The 22,079-nt window shown below is 45.0% G+C and overlaps 1 protein-coding gene across 1 annotated transcript in view; it reads right to left on the reverse strand.

The window, feature by feature from the left end:
• The window catches only part of LOC141278625 (cell adhesion molecule DSCAM), a 106,836-nt gene extending 87,000 nt beyond the window's left edge, over positions 1–19,836 (reverse strand). Inside the window, exons 1-3 of the mRNA XM_073804524.1 lie at positions 19,698–19,836; positions 13,705–13,860; positions 1,870–2,003 (exon numbers count right to left, since the gene is read on the reverse strand). Coding sequence (XP_073660625.1) covers positions 1,870–2,003; positions 13,705–13,860; positions 19,698–19,707 — 300 coding nt within the window. The 5' untranslated portion in view covers positions 19,708–19,836. The remainder of the gene's footprint in view (positions 1–1,869; positions 2,004–13,704; positions 13,861–19,697) is intronic.
• Between the last annotated feature and the right edge of the window lie 2,243 nt (positions 19,837–22,079).

The raw sequence follows: 22,079 nt of genomic DNA on the forward strand, positions 1-22,079 counted from the left end.
AGATAAAGAGCCGATTGGGAAGACAGAATGAGGGTGAGCTGCCGGTGTTCCCTGCTGGCTCTCTCTAGCTCGTTGGAGTCAAAAGAGCAATTGGGAGTCCTACAGCAAATCAAGAAATGAATGAATGAATACAAATAAAGAAGCCCTTCATATTCGAGTGAAATATGGGCACACTTTCAGCAATAATTTTGTCTCTCTTTGCTGAATGTGGTGGTATGTCAGGGCTGATGCCCAAAGGATCAGAACCTGCACAGGGTCCTCAGTGAATGGCCTCTGAGTAGAGGGCCACCCACCGTGTCCTCTACACTGCTCTGCATCTCTGGACTTTGATGGTGGGATCTGATGGTAGGATTCAGCAGGTGAGAGTTAACAGCATGTTTGAAACCAGATAAGGAACTCACACAAGTTCTGAAACCCGTATCTAAGCATATTACCTCTAAGTCTTTCCTTCAACTCCAGAGGTGCTGCTGTTGACATACAAACAGAACACACAACTTGATATTTTTCAGAGATGGAGGCCCAGCTGTGAGCCACACTCCTGCTCTCCCCCTGTCTCCCCACCGTTAATCATCCTCAGTGTCTATAGTGCCACTGGGCCTCTGGGTCCCCTACAGACTCTAGACTTGGGAAAGCATGTCATTTTAATTAAAAAGTAATTACTAAATTAGTTCAGGAATGTTATTCAACCTTAAAAAGGAAGGAAATTCAGACACATGCTACAACATACATGCACCCTGAACATATTATGCTCAGTGAAAAAAGCCAAGCACAGAAAGATAACACTGTCTTATTCCGGTGATATCGATGAGATTCCTAGAATAGTCAAATTCACTGAGACAGAAAGGAGAAGGGTGGTTGCCAGGGGCTGGGGGAGGGAGAATGGGAGGTAGTGTTTCATGGGCACAGAGTTTCAGTTTTCCAAGAAAAGAGCTCTGGAGATGGATGGTGGTGATGGTCTCACAACAATGTGAATGGAGTTAATGCCACTGAATCGAACACTTAAAAATGCTACCTTTTATGTTTTGATATTTTACCACAATAAAACCAAAATTAATTTGTGTATTCACTCCACAAACAGTGAATGGCTATGCATGTCATGCACTGTGCCAGGAGCTGGGAGATGGAAAGATGGATTGGACACAGTGGTTACCTCAGAAAATGTCATAAACATTTCTATGAAGACGTCATAAATTTCATGAACCATTTTTTGTTTTCTTTGAAATTTTCCCTTTGGATACACACATTCTTCTGTTTAAGAAACACTCTAACTCTGTAAGTATCATTCAGTGGTGTTAATACTAATGACAGCAAATCCCATATTTTGAAATATTAAGTACCCTACCTTTTAATTCCTTCACAATGAATTAAGCTGACTGTTGTACTTGTGAGGGTCATAGAGTCTTGTTAAAGTCCTTCGTTTCTAGCATAACAAGGGTTTTCCGGCTGCTGGGTCTCAGTGGGCGATGGGCAGGGAAGGAGGACGGGGTCAGGGTGTGCGAGGGAGGCAGATGAAGCATGAAGTGAATTGAAGGATGAGCCCAACAGCAAAATCAATAGGTGGTGTCCACTGACAATCAATTAAGGCCTCCGGGTTTTGATTTTGATAAGCCGGCTGGCAGTGTTTGTGGGAACTCACCCAATAAACAATCATTCCAGACAACTGTGTCCCTTAGAAGGATTCAGGAGTGTATTTTCCAGTGAGGTGGTAATGAGGACCTTGCTTTGTATGTGCAGACAGCAGGGAGAAGAATAAAACCACTGGGGAAACCCAAGGAGGTGGGAAACAAAGGAAGGAGAATGTCTCAAGCGAGCGCCCGTGGCTCGTTTCTGGAAGATGCTTGAAAGGCACTGGGTGATTTACCAACTTACTGTGGGGTAGGGGTGGGAGCAGAACACCGTGTACTTTCGGATGATGCCATTCAGTTTGAGAGGGGGGAGCCAGGACACAAAGACCATGGAGGCTGAGGCCGCAGCCGCCTTGACTCCCGCGGGGGGACCTGGAACTGGAAAAGCAGAAAGTTTAGTGACAGAATGATGGAGCTTCCCTCCCCGCCACTCCAGACCCACCACCCCACAGGACACTGCTGGGCCCTGCCACTCTCTCTTCCCAGCTCTTCAGGAGTCAGGGATGCGGGCTGAACTGTGTCCCTCGAAACCCAGGCCAACTACAAATCGGCACTTGCCATCTGCCTCTGCAAGGATTAAATCATGAACTGCTGCAGCCGCTGACCTTCAACATCTACTGAAAGGAGTTAGGGTGGACATCAGGAATGAGGCCCTCTGTGCTCTGGGAAAAACTGGCAGAACAGGCCTTCAGACAGATAGATATTTTTAGGAGAAGATTTTATGAGCCCGGTTCTTGCATCTCCTCATATCTAGAAAAGCACTAAAATCATTAATGGTGACACCTGTTCCTCATGACTGGCAGGAAGCTTCTGCCAAACGTGTGCTTGACTGCATGTACCCCCTTCACTGAAATCATATGTAACACTGACCTTCCCCACTACCTCTATGGAGAAGTTTCTCAGAGCTATCTTAAATTCTGTCTCCCAGGCTATAGTCCTTATTTTGCCCTAAATAAAACTTAACTCACAACTCTCACGTTGTGCATTTTTTTTTCAGTCAACACCCACTTGTTGAAGCCCTAACCCTACCATGCCAGAATGTGACCTTATCTGGAGATGGAATCTTTAAAGAGAAAATCAAGTTAAAATGGGGTCATTTGGGTGAGCCCTGACCAGCATGGCTGGTGTCCTTGTAAAAAAAAGGGAGATGTGGACACAGAGATATACATGGAGGCAAGACAATGTGAAGACACAGGGAGAAGATGCCCATCTACAAGCCAGGGATCAATTCTCCCTCACAGTCCTTGGAAAGAACGGACCCTGCCCACCCCTTGATCTTGGACTTCTTGCCTCCAGAAACGTGAGACAGCACATTCCTGTTGTTGGTCCCCCAGGCTGTGGGACTTTGTTACAGCCACCCTGGGGGCTGACACAGTGTCTCTCTGACCAGTGACCTAGGAGCTCCACTGAGCCATGTTCTTGGGCATATCCCCTAAGAGCCCACTTTAGCAAGTATCCTGCTCAGTCAGTTTAGCCAGAATCTCCACAATATCTTGTCACCTTTGATATCGATCAAAGTCCTCACTCTCTGTCATCACCAGGTAATCTCTGATCCTCCTCACCTGCCTTTTGCAAAACTCCTGTGAAGCCAATTTAGCCAGAATGCCCCTCACCCCTGATGTTTCCTCTTAGTAATTTTTTCACCCAATGACCCCTCTTCCTCCCCTTCACTCCTTGGCTATAAATTCCCACTTTTCCTTGTTGTATTCAAAGCTGAATCCAATCTCCCTCCCCTACTGCAAAGCACTATTGTGGTCATGCCTTCACCTATCAAATCGTTCCCCTGAATGAAGCCTGCCTTGCTGTTCCTTAACCAGTGTCATGAATGGTTGTTTCTGTGACAGAACTAACACAATCAGCTCAAGTCCCTATTTTCCCGGGAGCCTTCTCTGTGCTTTTCAGTCCCTGATGACTTCCTGCCTCTGACTAGTAGAGAATTTAGCTTCTGGGTCATTCTTTTTTCTGCTACAGTGTTTGGCTTTGAACAGGCTTGGGGCGTACCTCTTGCCTCCTGAGTTAGGAATGAGGGCGAATTACCTCAGTCATCAGAGATCACCCTTCTGTGCCCAAAACACTTTGTAATGACACCTCTATTTGGCTCAGGAGAGGCTCAGAAGCAGTTTTTATGAGTATGAATTTTTGTGTCAAAGATTCACAGTTTATACAGACAACAAACTCCCCTCTGTAAATCATCTAAGAATGCAGAAAAGGGTGTTGATGACATGAAGCTTAATCTGAGAAGTGAGATTGAACATAAGTGCCCTTCCCTCCACCCTTTTGTTTTCCAGGTTGAAGAGGGAGAATGAGGTGAGGTGGGTAGAACATGGGATAAAGAGGAAAGAGTGTTAAATCTGCTGTGAGAGAAACCACGAGGTTATTGCTTTCCTCCTCATTGTTTTAACTTTTCATGTAGAGAGAGGTTCCCCCCTTGATGGAGACCTTGAAATTCAAACCAGTAAGGTCCCCTGTGAGCCCCTGGAGGAAGCTTTGAGTTCCTTCCTTCTCCAAAAACAACCTAACTTCAGAGTAAATATTTTTGGAGTTGAATGTGTATCTCATAATTGTCACCTTCTAGGTGACAATTCTAGGTCAAATTATGCTCAAATTTTGACCTTGACTCTTCTAGGTCAAAACAACAAAACCAACAACTCTGGCAAGAGTTAATGGGGGTTGGACACAGTCATCATTTGAAAATATAAAATCTTGGGATCAGATTTTTGTTTAGTTTTTTTTGCGGTACGCGGGCTTCTCACTGCTGTGGCCTCTCCCATTGCGGAGCACAGGCTCCGGACGCGCAGGCTCAGCGGCCATGGCTCACGGGCCCAGCCGCTCCGCAGCATGTGGGATCCTCCAGGACTGGGGCACGAACCCGCGTCCCCTGTATTGGCAGGTGGACTCTCAACCACTGCACCACCAGGGAAGCCCTGGGATCAGTTTTTGACAAGTTCCACCAAGAGCAAAAGATCTAGAGAAAGGCACACATAGGAGTGATGAAGCTTGGATTAATAGGTCCTTGGGAACAAGGTACCTTTGTCCTGAATATGCTTCGTTTTCTACTGGTGAGGGCAATCACCAAGACATCTACAACCTGGTTCAGAGCCACAGGGGCTCCTCCTGAACGCCAAGCGTAGAGCGTACACATGCTTAATATTCCCACGCTAATGGATGCCCCCAGATTGGCCAGAACCCTCGATATCTTCCGTAAAGCAAACCACGCAGCTGGCGTCCACCAGGCACTCCCTCTGGCCAGTGTCCTTCTAGGACCCCAAGTACATTGGCAACAACCCCTTGGCTGGCTGCTCATCAGGAGTGTCAGGCTTGTTTCCACCCTGCTGGTGACAATTGTACTTGTCAAGGTAATGCAGTTTAATTTATGGAAACTGATGAAATATGAGTGCACAAAGAAAGCTGTTTTTAGGACAATTGATGGCACTTTGGAAAAGCTTTCTGAAGGTAAGTTTTAAAAAAAAAGAAGCTTCAATTAGGTTTGGGCAAGACTAGTGAGAAGAACAGGTCACATGGCAAAAAAAATCAAGGCAAACAGATAAAAAGAAATTAAAAATCAGATTATTGGCCAATGACAATACATGTTTACTCCATGATCAAGAAATTAAAGTGGAAATTACAGATGATCCATGATGAATACAGTTCAAAGAATGAAAAATGACATAGAACTCTAATCTCTTCATCTCAAACTAAAGAAATGAGTCTGGATCATTTAATTAGACAATGATTATATAATAAATGTGTATTTATATGTTTTAAGTTAAACTACAATGTTTGAGTTCTGTCTCTTGGTCACTGTAAAATGTAGTGATTCCTTCTTTAGTAGATTATTTCCATTAACTTGCCTGGATCGCGTCAGATCAAAGGGTTTTTCACTGCACTTACTACCTAAACCCCCATGTGGTTCCTCATACACTGATTCATGATCCATCTTGTACAATCTTTCCTTGTAGCGTTATTAGAATTTTGCACAAGAAAATAATAAATATACAGAAACTGAGGCACAAGACATTGGAGAAAGATTTTCAGGATTTCTGAGCCAATATTTTACAAATGAGAATTTAAAATTTTAGTTCTGGTTTGGATTACACCACAATGGTTAAAGGTGTGGGCTTTGCAGCCTCCACTGCTGGCTTTTCTCCAACTTTATCACTTGGTTCTGTGTCCTGGGCAAGTTCAGAAGTTCTCTAGTAAGTCTTAGTTCCCTCATCTATGAAGCCAGAACAATAACTATACCAAGTTATTATTTTACTGTTAAGATTATGAAAGAGAATTCATGTGAAGAATTAATACGAGTCCTGTATATACGAGTCCTGTAATATAATACACACTGAATAAACTCTAGCTATCATTTGTATCATCGCCATTTCTTTATTGTACATATTGCTAAAGGATTCTGGCCTTTACTTTGTAACTCAGTGTTGAATTATAAACACCAAATGTTGAGAGGGGCAGGAGACAGAGATGGCTTAGGAGGGTGTGTCTGGGACATAGTTGGTTAAGACGCACTCCTAGTCATCAGGTTACATTTTGGTAATCTGCTTTTTTCTTATGAAGATACAGGCAAGCTTAGGTAGCCTTCATGAATTTCTGGCCATCGTTGAGTGAACTTATGGCTCCAGGTTTGACTGGTTGAAGTTAAGAATGCAGCGGCTGAGGACCATCTCTTCTGCATTCTCCCACGTGCTCCCCTGTGCACGCAGATGCTCTCAGAGCTCTCGTGTCCGATGGTCCCGGCATCTCGGCTCTGACTCACGCACCTTAGACCTATCCTGTTCAAAGCAGGGCTCATCACCTTCTCTCCCAAGCCTCCCTCCTCCCGTCCCCTATTGCAGCAAATGGCACAGCCACATCCTTGGTCGCAAGAGCCAGAACCTAGAATCCTCTTCCCTTCTCGTTGCCTCTCGGTGGATGTGTAAGGTTGGTGTGTGCTTTAGACCTCCACGTGGACTTGTCAGGTCAGGGGCTGGATTCTCTTCCTGGCTCTGTGTCACTGCACAGCACTGGAGCCCTTTTTAGGCCCCTGGATGTGGCGTGCGTCTCCCACATCAGGTCATTGACACATGATGACTGACAGCCTTGGGTTCCTCCTGCCTGGAATTGTTCCCCACCCTCCACCTTGTCCTCGGCAACTCTAACTCATCTCAGCTTCTGCTAGTGCTTGCTTTCTTGAGAAAACCTTCTCTGTCACTAGCCTAGGTGAGGTTTGTGACAACTTCAGGACGGGTTGTCTCTGAAGACGCTTCTTCATGGCACCCGTCATAACCCACTCAGGAGTGATTGGTAAATATCTGTCTCCCCCACCAGCCTGCGAGCCCCACCTGTCGTGTTCTCTGCTGTGTCTCCAGTGCCCGGGCCAGTATCTGGGGCATACTAGGTCCTCCAAGCAGACTTTCTAAATGAGCTCAGTGTGGCAGGCAGGATTCTAAGATGGTGCCCAAGATTCTCGCCCTCTGATATCCACACCTGTACAATTACTTCCCCTTGAATGTGGGTGGTACTTGTCACTATGATGGAGCACTCTCAAAATCAGGTTACATTGTGTGCAAAGGTGAAGGGATTTTGCAGACATAATTAAGGACCCAATCAGCTGACTTTAAGTTACTCGAAAGGAGAGTAACTTGGGTGGGCCCAACCTAATCAGATGAGCCTCTTAAAAGAGGGTCTAGAAGTCAGAGAGGGATTTGGAGTAGCAGAGACAGGCTCCTGTTGGTGATGAAGAGGTCAACTGTCCTCCTATGACCACACGACCATGTGACCCTGCTGGGGCCATGCGACAGGGATTGGGGAGTGGCCTCTGGGGGCTGAGGAGACGGTCTCAGCCCTAAGGGAACTGGGTCCTGCTGACTGCCAGTGATCTCGGGTGAGGATCCCACCTCAGATGAGACCCCAGGCCCAGCCAACACTGTGATTCCAGCCTGTGAGACCCTGAGCGGGGGCCTGGCTAACCTGTCCCTGGACTCCTGACCCCAGGAAATGGTCAGATAATGAATTTGTATTGTTTTAAGGTGCTAAGTTTGTGATGATTTGCTACACAGCATAGAGAATGGGTCCACACAGTCAAGCCACCTAAGAGTGTATCTTAATGTGAAACATCAACCTTATTGTTCTGTAAAAATATTGCCTCGATCTGAAATGAGACAAAAGTCTAATAAGTACCTCACAGACACTCTGGTCAGCTTCGTTTTTGTCATCATCATTTTTCTGGTCTTGGAGATCAGCCACAGGCAGGGGTACGTGTGTGTGCGGTTTGTGGCTTGTGTGGTGTGTGTAGTGTATGTGGTGTGTGTTTTGTGTGATGTGTGTGTGACGTGTGTGTAGAGTATGTCTGCATGTGTAGCGTGCGTGGTGTGTGTGTGGTATGTGTGAGTATAGTGTGTGCGTGTGCATGTGTGGTTTGTGGTGTGTATGTGATGTCTGTGCTGTGTGTGGTGTGGTACACACATCAGTGTGTGTGTATGTGTGACCCGCCGTGACAGCCAGGTCCACCTGAGCCCCAGGCTCCGCAGTGGCTTTTCTGAGCCGTGAGCAGATGACATGATGCTGCAGGGACACCTTCACAATAGCAGTTGTCGTCATGTCCAAGCAATGCATGAGGCCCCTTTTCTCTTCTGGTTTCCATCAGGCTCCAGTATGTCTGGCCTTTGCACCCATTACAGCAGTGGTTTCCAAACACTCTTCAAAGTGGACAAATCCTTTTAAGTGTCATGTGGGAGACCCATGCATAACACAGTGGAAGTGGAGTGGCTCCTCCTGAAGCAGAGCTGGGAGGGAGCCCTTCAGGGGCCCTCCCCATTACCACTGGGCATCTCTGAAGCCCCCCTAGGAGCCCTTGGACTTCCTAGGAACCTGTGTGAGAATCACTGCAGCAGAGGAAGCTTTGACATCCACGTGGTGGAAGGCCTCCCAGGACATCCTGGTCTGTGGTGTTGCCGGTGTATCCGCTACTGCACAGACCACATCACAACCCTGCCAAATGCTGCAGGACTCTGGAATCCTAAGCAGTATTGATACCGATTAACTGACAGGCTTTCTCATGGCACACAAAGCCTTCAGTGTCTCCTGAAGGGCAGCACTGCTGGTGGTCAGGCAAATACACACATGCGCACACACACACACACACACACACACACACACACACACACACACAAAGAGTCCATCACCTTTAAGGTGAACCAGGGTGCAGTTACACTATCACCTGAGAACACACCATCCATGCCTTCAAGAGGATGTATGGCTCAAGATATGGCTGGCCAGAGGAATCAAATATCCTGATGTCTGTTTATTTTTCTCTTGCTCTGAGCTCCACTTTCAGATGTCCTGCTAAACAGATCATTAACCATGGCAGAGAGGGACCAAAGATCACATATTACAGCTCCTGCTGGACTTCTTCCCACAGAGCTATGTGGATTTGTGATGTATTCAGTAAATATTTGCACTTAAACACAACCGTCGCTATTTAGATATATGTAATGTTTTCTTTTGTGGAAAAGGATCAGGGCTGAAACTACCTTCTGCCAGCAGGACGAAAATAACAATTGGAAAAATAATAAATTATGTTTGTGTGTGTTCTCTTCCCCATGGCTTGGCTCAGATTATATTCTCAGCAAATAAAATGGTAGCAGGATTTCACAAACATTTTAGAATTCAGAATTAGCTGTCCTGTGTTCAAAAACAAAAAGCTTGATTGGCAAATAATCTTTTGTGGTCTTGCAGCAATAAAAAATGTGCAAGTTCTCAATGATTGAGCCGTCCTGGGAAGAGGACCTGAGACGTCAGTTGTTCTTACAGACCCTGAGAATATCTCTGTGGACCCACAACTGTACTGATGGAACTGAGACTATGGACCCAATAGTATGTCCAAGGATCTATATCAGAGATCTATATCAAGATCTCCATATTCTTGGAGAATATGTCCAAGAATCTTTATAGAAACTGAGAAACTACTTATGGAACAGAAGACTTGTTTTCTAAACAAATATTTCAGTTGTGAATTATCCCCTGTAAAAGTAAACGTTGTATGTGTTTTATTTTTCAATTTTATTTATTTAATCTATTTTTATTTATTATTGATTCTGTTTTTATCTCTTTCACTAGCAAGTGATAAATTTTTCCTTTTTAAGATGATCAGTGACCTAACAACATGATTTAAAATTCCAGGCCCCATGACACTGAGGGGTGAGGACGTTAGTTTAAGAACTGTTTTGGGCAGAGAAGTCCTAATTGAATGTTTGCTGTGAATGTGTTAATATTTCTTTACTTGCAAGAGCATCAATAAACAATGAAACTTCAACCTGTGCCTAGAATAGTGCTTTTCTGAGGAAAAACAATAAATGTTGACAATTATTATTTTATATTTTTACATCATTTAATTGAAGTCGGCAGTGTTATCCAAACTTCAAATCATAAGACTTCACAGAAGCATCAACAGGATTTATACTCTGACTTTGATTACGCATTCCTTACAAGCAGACACAAAATTGTAATCAGTTCTGTAAACTGCTCAAATGTCTATTTATATTAGACATTGAGTCTATAAGGATGGCTGGCACAATTCTTCACCATTTCTAGATTAGTGAAGCTTTCATGTGAATCTGGGAAATAAGCTCACTATTATACTAGTTTTTCTCTCCTTCTGCCTAATCTCTGCTCTGCTTCTTTTTGAAAATGCTGATGATTTATCCCAAGTAAATACTGACACTCAGCTCTGCATCACTCTCGTCCACGTTTGCACAAGTGGAATTCTTGATCTCCTCCCTGGTATGCCCAAGGCAGGGCCTTCCACAATTAATCACATCTCCCCATACTATTAGCACTGGATATGAAAGCAGAGAATAATTGATTGACAAATTACACTTTGGGTCTCAGGGTCAAGTTTTGAGACAGAGCTCTATGATTTCTAAAACTGGAAGAGTAATTAAAAATTGATCCCAAATTACCAGTCAGTATGGAGCTGTAAAGAGCTTTCCGCTTTTATTGGATTTCTGTACGTTTTTCTGAAAAATGCAGGTGTCAAAATCCATGTTGCTGATCAATTTGCTCTTTAAATAATAATTCCAGTGACATCTGTGTTATTGCTTAGCAATGCAAAAGAAGGTTCCACCCTCATTCTGAAGGAGTGGAGATCAAATAATCAAATGTCTAGTGTCAGGAACCATCCCACGATATGTCAAGCTAGGTGATGTTTGCACACATCACTTCACTTTTTATGTCTTAATTCTGTGCAGTCTGATTGTCATGGAAATTTTGTACATGAAAAAGTCCAGTTCAGAGAAAGTGAGGTAAGGTGTCAAAGTCCCACGGCAGCAGGTGGCAGAGCCAGCATCTAGACACAGCTCTCGGTTGATTACATTTTAAAAATTAAATATGGCTGTCTTCGTCCAGGACATAGATTTGTAGATATCTCTATGAATGTGTGACTTCCTAATGGCATTGCATTTTGACCTTAGATTTCCCTAAAGAAGGCAATTCCTTTGGGCGGCATTGGCTGACACCTGCATATAACTGGGAATAATCACTTGTGTGTTCTAGAAAAACTGAGGGTAATGAGGTTAAATTTGTGTGCGGGAACTAGAATGCATGAAGGGCTAGAGAGACAATAAACATAATATGTGAGGGTAGATGGACAGGACTGCTTGGGGAGCGGGGCTGGGTTTGATGAGGGGAGAGCAGAGAGTGATGCTGTGAACGTCAGGGGAGTGTCCTTAGGAGACAGAAAAGCTGGACAGGAAGGGTCTGCCCAAGCCTCTGAGAGTGTGTCCCTAGCTTTGCTCCCACAGGACATAGAGGGGGAAGCAACAGCATGTTGACTGTGTATGTAGCAAAGGACATCAAAACTGCCAATACGTAGGCACTCATGGGCAATGGAAAACGGCTCTCCCACCCATACCCTGCCCAGCTTCCTGGGGAACAGAGGCCCTGCAAGAAGACAAAAAAACAAAACTGCAGAGCCAAATCAGCACAGAATTCAGGTGTAGTGGTTCCCACCTCAACTCTGGCTTGGGTATAATTCTGAGCTCTGATTTGGAGGATTCCACAAGGGGATCAATTGGATATCAATTGCTCTTTCTTTTATTAAGGTGGAAACTGCTTTTCTCACTGTTGCCATAATATGTATTATAAGTTAAATTATTCTTCAAAAAGTCTTCAGTAAGGTCCCTCAGGCTTTCTCTTAAAATAATATAAGAAACTATTTTGCCATACAGTTTTTGTAGGATTGGGAAATAGTCACATAACCAAGTCCAAACTGTGATCTGAAAAATGTGCTACGATTTAAAATTTTACTAAATCATCATAAATTCTCGTAAGAAATTTTTAAAAATTAACATGAAGCTCTCACATTGAGGGCTTATTCTAATGTTATTCTAAAGCTGGTACAGCATATGACGATGTAGACCATTACATAATTTTTAAGTGGAAAGATGGAAATGATCAGAGCTTACACTAATAGCTAAAGAGTCACTGAAATTATTCTAATGGGATACAAAACAGGGATGGCCCTGGGATACAGGCCTGGGATAAAAGGCACTTTTGTTTAAAATAATATGTGCCTCCCCCTACAAAAAAAGGAAAAATTATAGGGGAAGAGAGAAACAATGGATAAATCAAACAAAGGTGACACAGGAAGTGCTGGTCTGAGTCGTGCTGGAATATTTTGTGAGGGCAGCAAAAAGTTTGCATGGAGCAAAGTCAAGAATAGGTGGGTGCCTCCTAGAGAAATGGAAATAAAAACAAAAATAAACAAATGGGACCTAATGAAACTTCAAAGCTTTTGCACAGCAAAGGAAACCATAAACAAGACCAAAAGACAACCCTCAGAATGGGAGAAAATATTTGCAAATGAAGCAACTGACAAAGGATTAATCTCCAAAATATACAAGCAGCTCATGCAGCTCAATATCAAAAATACAAACAACCCAAACCAAAAATGGGCAGAAGACCTAAATAGACATTTCTCCAAAGAAGATATACAGACTGCCAACAAACACATGAAAGAATGCTCAACATCGTTAATCATTAGAGAAATGCAAATCAAAACTACAATGAGATATCATCTCACACCAGTCAGAATGGCCATCATCAAAAAATCTACAAACAATAAATGCTGGAGACGGTCTGGAGAAAAGGGAACCCTCTTGCACTGTTGGTGGGAATGTGAATTGGTTCAGCCACTATGGAGAACAGTATGGAGGTTCCTTAAAAAACTACAAATAGAACTACCATATGACCCAGCAATCCCACTACTCGGCATATACCCTGAGAAAACCATAATTCAAAAAGAGTCATGTACCACAATGTCCATTGCAGCTCTATTTACAATAGCCAGGACATGGAAGCAACCTAAGTGCCCATCATCGGATGAATGGATAAAGAAGATGTGGCACATATATACAATGGAATATTACTCAGCCATAAAAAGAAACGAAATTGAGCTATTTGTAATGAGGTGGATAGACCTAGAGTCTGTCATACAGAGTGAAGTAAGACAGAAAGAGAAAGACAAATACCATATGCTAACACATATATATGGAATTTAAGAAAAAAAAATGTCATGAAGAACCTAGGGGTAAGACAGGAATAAAGACACAGACCTACTGGAGAACGGACTTGAGGTTATGGGGAGGGGGAAGGGTGAGCTGTGACAGGGCGAGAGAGAGGCATGGACATATACACACTAACAAACGTAAGGTAGATAGCTAGTGGGAAGCAGCCGCATGGCACAGGGATATCGGCTCGGTGCTTTGTGACCGCCTGGAGGGGTGGGATAGGGAGGGTGGGAGGGAGGGAGACGCAAGAGGGAAGAGATATGGGAACATATGTATATGTATAACTGATTCACTTTGTTATAAAGCAGAAACTAACACACCATTGTAAAGCAATTATACCCCAATAAAGATGTTAAGAAGTCTGAAAAAAAAAAAAAGAATAGGTGGGTGAATTAATTCTCTGACCCAGCCTTTCCAACAATAGCTCCTGCCCGGGAATGCTGCCAGCTGGTGGGAGCCTCCTGTGTGGCCCCTGGAGGTTCAGACGGGACCTGAGCTCTCCCCCAACAAGCCGCCCCATTTCTCACCATCCTCTTTGGTCCGAGTGAAGATCTGCTCGCTTCGCACACCGTCCCCAGCCCGGGTGAAGGCCAGCACCTGGATGCTGTAGTTGGTGTATTTCTCCAGCCCGTCCAGTTCCAGGGAGGGCTGCGTGGTGGTGACGTTTTTAATCTCACCCAGCTCTGGAGGACAAGAAAACACGAACCTGTTACCGCGGCTGTGGGCACCATCCTTGCTGCCCAGCACTGGGCCACAAGCCTCCATCGCTCACGTCCTGAAATCACTCAAGGGGACCACGCACAGTCTTCATGTGACACCAACGCTCTGCGACATTTGGAAAAGGTCATTTGCACCAAACTGCCACAGAGCACAGGGTGGAAAATCGGTCTGGAAAACAGCAATGCACTCCAAGTTAAGTGTTATAAACCCAACGCTGGCACCGTGGCTGCCCTCCTGAACTGTCCCCAAGCAGGTTTCCCTCACCCCAGGCCCCAGGGAGCCAGGACCACTATGCTCACTCCGCAGAGACCCTTCTAACTGCTCATCAAGAAGCTTCTACAAGTCGAGTTTCATTTTTCCATTTACAAAAGCAAACTCCTTTAAGGTAGACGTATTTCTCAGCACCTAACTTAAGTATACGAGCGACGGCAGCACAGCAAACCCCTCCTGTCACCTGGAGTGAACCCTCCGGCTGACGCGTCAGGACCGTGGCGTCAGCTAAAACTGCTTCACGCTCTGGTGTGGGATCAGCTAATGACGTGCAAACGTGGACCTTTACGCTGGCGCATCTGAGGTACAGGATACACGGCAGTTTGAGAAAACTCACGGTGGTGTGGTAAGTACCGCCACGGGTGCTCTGACGGACAAGGAGAGAGGGGCCTGAGGACTGCTGACCTTTAGGGCAAGTGGCCGTGTGTGGGATGTTTGGTGCAGGCTCGTCCCCGTGCCCGCTGTGCCCGGTTACTCAGAACTGGGCTGGGAGACGGGGTCCAGGAGGGAGTCCTCCTTGGTGTCTGGCCACCTCTGCACACAGTGCACACAGTGAGGCTGCCCGGAAGGGTCTCTCGCGCTCTCTGGCCTCAGTAAAGGCAGCTGACACGCCGTGCGCGCTTCCTTGGGTTCTGGGTTCCCAGGTCAACTCATTTACCCAGCATGACCATGCTCTTGTTTCCACAACCCATTCATTTTACAGGAGAGGAAACTGAGGCAGGCAGAGACTCAACAGCTTCCCCAGGTCCCGGAGCCGAGCACGGGGGGCCGAGAGCATGGGCCGCGGCACCACAGGGCGTGGCCGCACGGCCCGGGTCCCCACTCTCAGCCACTCCCTGTGGCCGCTCGGTGGGCCTGCATGGCGGCCGGATGCGATGCGGTTCTGCCAGCTGGTTTCCTCTTCCTGCTCTTTGATTTTCTTTCCTCTTGTCCTTCTGGCATATTGCACGGAAGTTCGGAGATTAGTGGCCAGCTGTTTGGTGATTATGGTGACTATTTTTACTTTTCGTCATCAAAAGGATCAGGGCTGAACTGGACATAGCAGGATAGTTGAATTTAAAATAAAGCAGGGGGTAACCAAGGTTTGTCACTCACATGCCAGGGAGCCCTGTGTGTGATGAGGGCTGTGAGGGGATGGGAAAAATGGGCACAGACACAGCCCCGGACCCCAACAGGAGCCCGGCGCCTGTTCCCACCTTGGGCACCTTGTGGATGAGTTCTGGGGGCAGGATGCTTTGCTGGGGGGGGGGGAGAGAAGAGCAAAGGGCACAGCCCCCCAAAGATGCCTGTGGTCTTCTGGGGGAGACCATCTGGTGGCAGACTTTTAGGGGCCACAATCTAGAAACCGGAGCAGATGGCTTATGAAAATGAAAGAAAATGTTTGCTCCTGTGTGGTCACTGTGCATTTGGAAAGCTGGGTAACAATCGTTACCCTCAGATGGGTTAGAAATTCTCTCCTGTGAAGGAAAAGTCTGCCCTGGGTGACCATCAGACCGCTTTCCATTATATTATTCATTTATGATGTTCATTTTCCTGAACATAGATAATACAGGTCAATTGGAGTAGGTTAAAAAATTCAAATGCTAATGGAAAAAGTTTAAGTATAGATCTCATCAAGATCTTTTCAGATTTAGGAACTTCTACATTATGCCAAAGATTACACACACACACACACACACACACACACAGTCAGGGAAAATGCAACTCAGGGGAGGGGCTTCCACGGGGCTGTATGCAGGGCTAGTAATGAGGAGTTGACTATATCATGTGACCTCTTGGGGCCTCTGGTTTTATGCTTTTGTTTTTATCTTTAAGAAGGACCCAGGGTCTCTACGTCACGGGGGAAGTATGAGCTCCAATTACAGTGCAGGGGAAAGGTGTGCTGTGCCGATGGGACAGGGCTGTTCCCCAGTGAGACACAGTGATGGAGAAGAGGACAGTTAAGAGGGAGAAGGGCAAAGTGGGACACCCTGATCTTTTTAAAGAAAGCAACACTTGACACAAAAGAATTACACCCGCTCATGAATTACCATACTAATTAGAATTGGTACCTGGTTATTGACTCATATTGGGGTTCATATTATTTGGATGAACTAATTTATCACGAACCATGAATATGAAAGCAGTCCAAACCCCTGTTCAAAATTACCCCCCCAAGGATTTTTAAAAACTACCTGTGCCCCAGAATCTACCACAAAAGCACCTCATTCTCTCTGCTGGGAGGGTATGTCCCTGACTCATCAATGTAGAGGAAGTAAAAAGGAAAATTATGAAAAAAGCCAAATTCAAAATAGCGTGCTTCATTTGTCGTTCTTTCAAGCTCCTTTTCTTTTTTTACGGCTTAAACACAGATTTCTATCACCTACTTTTCCCGGCCCCAATGGAGTCATTAAAAAAAAAAATATATATATATATATATATATATGGGACAGTACAGTAGAAATTAGCATAACATTGTAAATCAACTATACTTCAATAAAATAATTTTTTAAAAATATATGGGGAGTAAAGAATAGTGTTCAGTTGAAATCATGAGTAAAATAATATGAAATTAATATAGAAAATAAATTCAGAAATCATTTATAGTACAAAAAGTTTTTTAAAGAAAAACTTCATATTTTAAAACAAAATAGTTTTATGTATTTATTGACACCCTTCTTCATTCTTAAAGAGTCTAAGGAAGAAATCAAAATAGGGGTGGAAATCACTTTTCCCAAGCACCTCCTCAACCTGCCAGCATCGTAGCAAAAGTCTTGGTTGGCACTTAAACGTTGCTTTGATTCAGAATCTGTCGTTTTTGCCTTGAAGAAAGACAGAGGGCTGAAAAGCAGCTCCAATTCCGATGGAAATAGTGGATTTTCAAAGTGTGCCACTTCCCTAGCAATCTTAGACTAACTGCTTCTGTCAGGTCTTAAAAATTCTTTGACTTTCAGATTATAAAATACTCAGAAATTTCACCGACCTATTGTACATTTAACCTGTCCTATCAAATATATTAACCAGTTTTATCTGGTCATATTAACAATAACAAAATGCTTTTTAATGCATATTTTTCAAAGTATTTGGGGCAATTGCTAATCACAGCAGTAGTAACGATCTCTTTCTCTCTTGGCCTGCACGAGTGAGTGTGTGTGTATGTATGTGTGGTGTATCCTCAAGCTTAGCAGGTATAGTTCTTTACATGATCACTATGTGTTGTGTGTCTGTGGGAACCTCAGGGCCGCAATCTAAGAGCTGGTGCAGAAGAACCCAGTAATTCCATGAAATTCCCTGCGAATGCATACATGTCACTTCTCAGAGGTAGCAGGTCAGGAATGACTGTTCATAGGTTTCTGAGGTTTCTTTCTCATCTTTTGGAGATTAAGTGTAGTACTTCTACATTAGGCATTAAGCACATCACCTTGGTCTTCATACAGTGAGTAAAAGTATCTTTAGAAACTGTATGCATTTCCAAGCATTCTTTTTTTTTTTTTTTTTTTTTTTTTTTTTGCGGTACGCGGGCCTCTCACCGCTGTGGCCTCTCCCGTTGCGGAGCACAGGCTCCGGACGCGCAGGCTCAGCGGCCATGGCTCACGGGCCCAGCCGCTCCGCGGCATGTGGGATCTTCCCGGACCGGGGCACGAACCCGCGTCCCCTGCATCGGCAGGCGGACTCTCAACCACTGCGCCACCAGGGAAGCCCAAAGCATTCTTTATTTAAAGACTTTTATGTTTTTAAATGTTCAAGTTTTTAAAGCTTTAAAGTGTGAAGTTGACTGAACGATATCAACCAGATCATCCATCGTAGAACTGAGGTGCTTACAGGTATTATTAGCACATATGAGTAAAATGTGAAAATGTGATGAAGAGTCACCACCGGACTATGGAAATGTTTCCAACAAGAACAAAAAAGGACGATTTTAGTGTAACACTGCCTTTAGGTGAGTACGTTAGGGTGTTTAATTTCATCTTATTCAAGAAGAGGATTAGAAACCAGAACAAGTATATGCAATGATCTATTACTGTATTGTGTCAGTAAAGTAGATAATTTGAAATTTTTCATTGCTCCGTATTTTACTTCTATGGGAGTTTTGAAGCTCTGTTTGCAGGGAGGAGGTGAAGGGAATCATCTGTTTAACTCTGTGCCTCCGTGGGGCTGGCTGTGCCTTACTGGGCTGGAGGTTCTGTATGCATCACTTATCCCCACTCTCACTAGGCTAGAGCATCCATCGGGGCAGATGCTGCATCCTCAGCGCCAAGCAGGAGCTCAGCACAGAGTAGCTGCTCAGGTAACACTTCTGCTTTGGGGGCGCCCAGAAGGCGAATCAGAATGTCTCCCACTGCTGGCACTATGAAAAGCGCTACCTCGACATCAAGGGAATCAGATCTGGTCCTCAGCTCTGAGACACAAGTCTGGCTGCAGATGTAAACAGCTAAGCCTGAACTCTGCTATTTACTTAGCAAATTAAGCTGCCTTCCTTCCTTTATTCTGGCACCAATAGTGGAACCCCTGCAGCCTCTGAGGCCCAGTGTGTTCTGATTACCTGGGTGGGGAAAGTGACCGGGTTGGCAGAGCAGACCCAGGTGGTCCTGAGCAGAGGTGGGAAATGCCTGGGGGCCTCTGTGTTTGCCCAGACTCAGAGGACCCACAGTCAGAAGAGCTGCAGGAAGCCCCAACCAGAGGGGAGGCATCCCCGGGGGCTGGATATGGGGAGCGGGGAGGGTGCAGATGTGGGCCACCCAAGTCCTGGGCCACAAGCAGAGAGCAGAGCCTTTCCTGTTAGGGGCTTGTAGCTCAGGGTGGGCCTGTCATGCTCCTGGAGCGGGGCTCAGCCTGGCTCGGTGACGTCAGGCCTCTGTTCTGCCTCAAGACACTTGGAGCCCCAATCTTGCACTCCCTGAGCTGACCCTCTCTCGTGCCAAGTCTTGCCTCCAAACAGGAGAATTTTGTCCTACAACTTGAAAGAAAAAAAAAATCACAAAGAAACAAGAAGGAAGAGAGGGAATACAAGGAGGAAGAAAGAAAAAGGAGGGGACAAAGTGGAGGGTTTGGGATGAAAGCGCTCCTCGTGGGAACAACACTCCTCCGCCCAAGGTGTTCTGGCTCCGGCGTTCTTCCTGAACCCCTTCTAGTTCACACTACAGGAGCTTAAGGATTTTCCCTGCTGAGTCCTATCGGGGAATAGGAGGAAGTCAGCCTTTAGGATACACATCACGCAGAACTTTCTAGATACAGATCCAGGTTTTGGTGCTGCCTGCAGAGGCTTGACATAGATACTCATAATTAGGAAAACACATCTATTCCTAGATTCCCCAAGTGCCACCCCCTCCATATCTTCAAATTGCTTTTGAAGGTATATGATTTAAACAGCTGTGCACACCTGTTAAAAATGTCAGATATGAGATAACAGAAAGACGAGGGGAAAGGAGAAAAGTACCCATCGATAAAGAACTGCCCACCCTGTGCTGAATCCCACGGTAGGAGGAGGGGGTCTGCAAATTCCATGGCGCATCCTTTGGGGCAAACTCCAAGTTCTAGTTTAACCCCTTACCTCCGTCCATGAGGTTGGCCCAGTAAATGACTCTGAACCCCTGGAGGATTCCATTCAGGGCTTCCTTGGAAAGTGTGGACCAGGACAGTGATATTCTTTCTGGTGATGTTGCTATGGCTTGGACATTTTCGGGGGGGTAGCTGGGCACTGAAATTAGATAGTTAGAATCTGTAATAACCGTGGGTGGTTTAATTAGCAAAGCAATATTGAATAAGCAACATTAGTTTAATAGTTCAAAGTACAGGAAAATAAAAACATTTGCTCTCAATCCCCCAAATTAAGGAAAAAAATGAGTACCATTCCTCTATGCAAATATTATGATAACTCAGTAAAATGCAATGACTTCATATGACTTCCACTGTCTCTCTTTCCAGAATAACTGCTTCACTGTTAAGCCCCAGGCTTATGGAGTTGAGAACACTTCTGATCCTACTGCATGAGTAAAAGACCATTGCTGGTCTGGCTTATTTTCCCATTACCCTTGAAAGTTACTGTTGTAAGTTACATGTACTTTATACAGTACATCTCCTCATACTGAGTAATACCTGGCATGTAAATTGAAAGCCTCACTGTTGAAAGTGCCACAAAGCAGACACGTCATCGTATTCACTGTCCCATCCCCAGCAGGGCCCCTTTCAATACTATACCATTCGTCAGAGGAAAGAGAGAAAATGGACTAGGATACAGGCTAGAAGGATATCTGAAGTATTTTTCATGTGGGTTTATGCAAACCTTAAACGGTCGTGGCTGGGAGAGGGGGCAAAATAGTGACTTGAATTGCAAACATCAGTGAAAGATGAACATCAACGTGCAAACCCAAAGGCCTATCTAACCATGCCTGCGAAAGACTATGAAGATGGAAAGAAAAGCTGGACTTCTGGGTTCTAGCTGTCTAAGACTTCTCCTCCCTGTGAAAACGCTCAGAAATTATAGATGCAAGTCACCATGTGTGCTCTCAAACCTATGACCCAGCGGCTAGTTGCACAAGAGGCAACTGCCGTGCGAGCTTGCTGCTGGAAGCATCTATCCCCTACTCCTACAGCGACCCTATATCTGACCTCTGCACCTAAAGATGGCGCTTCCGGACACTAGGGTTCTCTCTCCTTTCAAGCATTGCTGGAGAATGTGAGCTCTTAGGTGGTCAAGGTGGGAGGGTACATTAATGCCTTATGGCCACTAGGGGGCGCACAGTCACCGTGAGATTTGCTCCAAGGAAGCTTGCTCATTCCTGTTCTCTGGTCTCAGAATGCTTGAAAATAAAAAGCAATCATAAAAAAAGGAGGGAAGGAAGGAAGGAAGGAAGGAAGGAAGGAAGGAAGGAAGGAAGGAAGGAAGGAAGGAAGGATGGAAGGAAGGAAGGGAAGGAAGGAAAGAAGGAAGCAAGAAAGAAAGAAAGAAAGAAAGAAAAAAGTAAAGAAAGAAAGGAAGGAAGGAAGAAAGAAAGAAAGAAAGAAAGAAAAAAGGAAAGAAAGAAAGGAAGGAAGGAAGAAAGAAAGAAAGAAAGAAAGAGAGAGAAAGAAAAAGAAAGAAAGAAAAGAAAGAAAGAAAGAAGAAAGAAAGAAGAAAGAAAGAAAGAGAAAGAAAGAAAGAAAGAAAGAAAGAAAGAAAGAAAGAAGAAAGAAAGAAAAAAGAAAAAGAAAAAAATCCTCCTTTACAGTGATTTGTGAGAAATTCTTAGAAAATCGGATTTCTACATTCAGGCCAGACTGCCGCAGTCATAGGGAGAGCTTTGGTTTCACTGCGGGAAAAGCCCACCTCTTGGGCTGATGGAGAAGGATGCTGAAGAAGGGATGGATTTGGCTTTGCAATCAAGGTCTGTCAAGGGCACCGAACCAAGGCAGCCCCACGAGTTAATCAGGGCAGCTTCCCCACCGGAACCCCCAGTCCCTGCCGGCCTGGATGCCATTGTCACTGCAAAGCCCGAAGGCGGCCAGGCTCTGAGGACCCAGAGCAGCAGCTGGAACCTACCATCCTCGAGGGTGGTGGTGATGACTTCCTGAGAAGAAGGCCCCCGTCCCGGCCCGGTTGCAGGCCTGCACCACCAGGCCATACTGGGTGAACTTGTTTAGGTTGCTGAGGGTGTAAATCTCACTGTCCCCCGTGTGTCGATACTGATGATATTGAACTGGAAGTTGCCCCCAGTGCTGTACTCGCGGTAACCTATTTGATAGCCACGGATAATCCCATTTTGCAGATGTTTCTTGGGAGCCTAAACAGGAAAGAGAAGAATCACTAAAGAACACTGTTTGTGATTTGGTAAAAAACAATGTTATTTTCGGATGCTTTAAACCTGTTCGAAAGCTGGTTAATCCTACTGTATACTATGGCCAAGCTACGAATTATACTCCGTGAATAATTTGGACGTTGAAAAGTTACCAAGTA

This window comes from Tursiops truncatus, chromosome 4, assembly GCF_011762595.2.
Source record: "Tursiops truncatus isolate mTurTru1 chromosome 4, mTurTru1.mat.Y, whole genome shotgun sequence".
NCBI lineage: Eukaryota > Metazoa > Chordata > Mammalia > Artiodactyla > Delphinidae > Tursiops > Tursiops truncatus.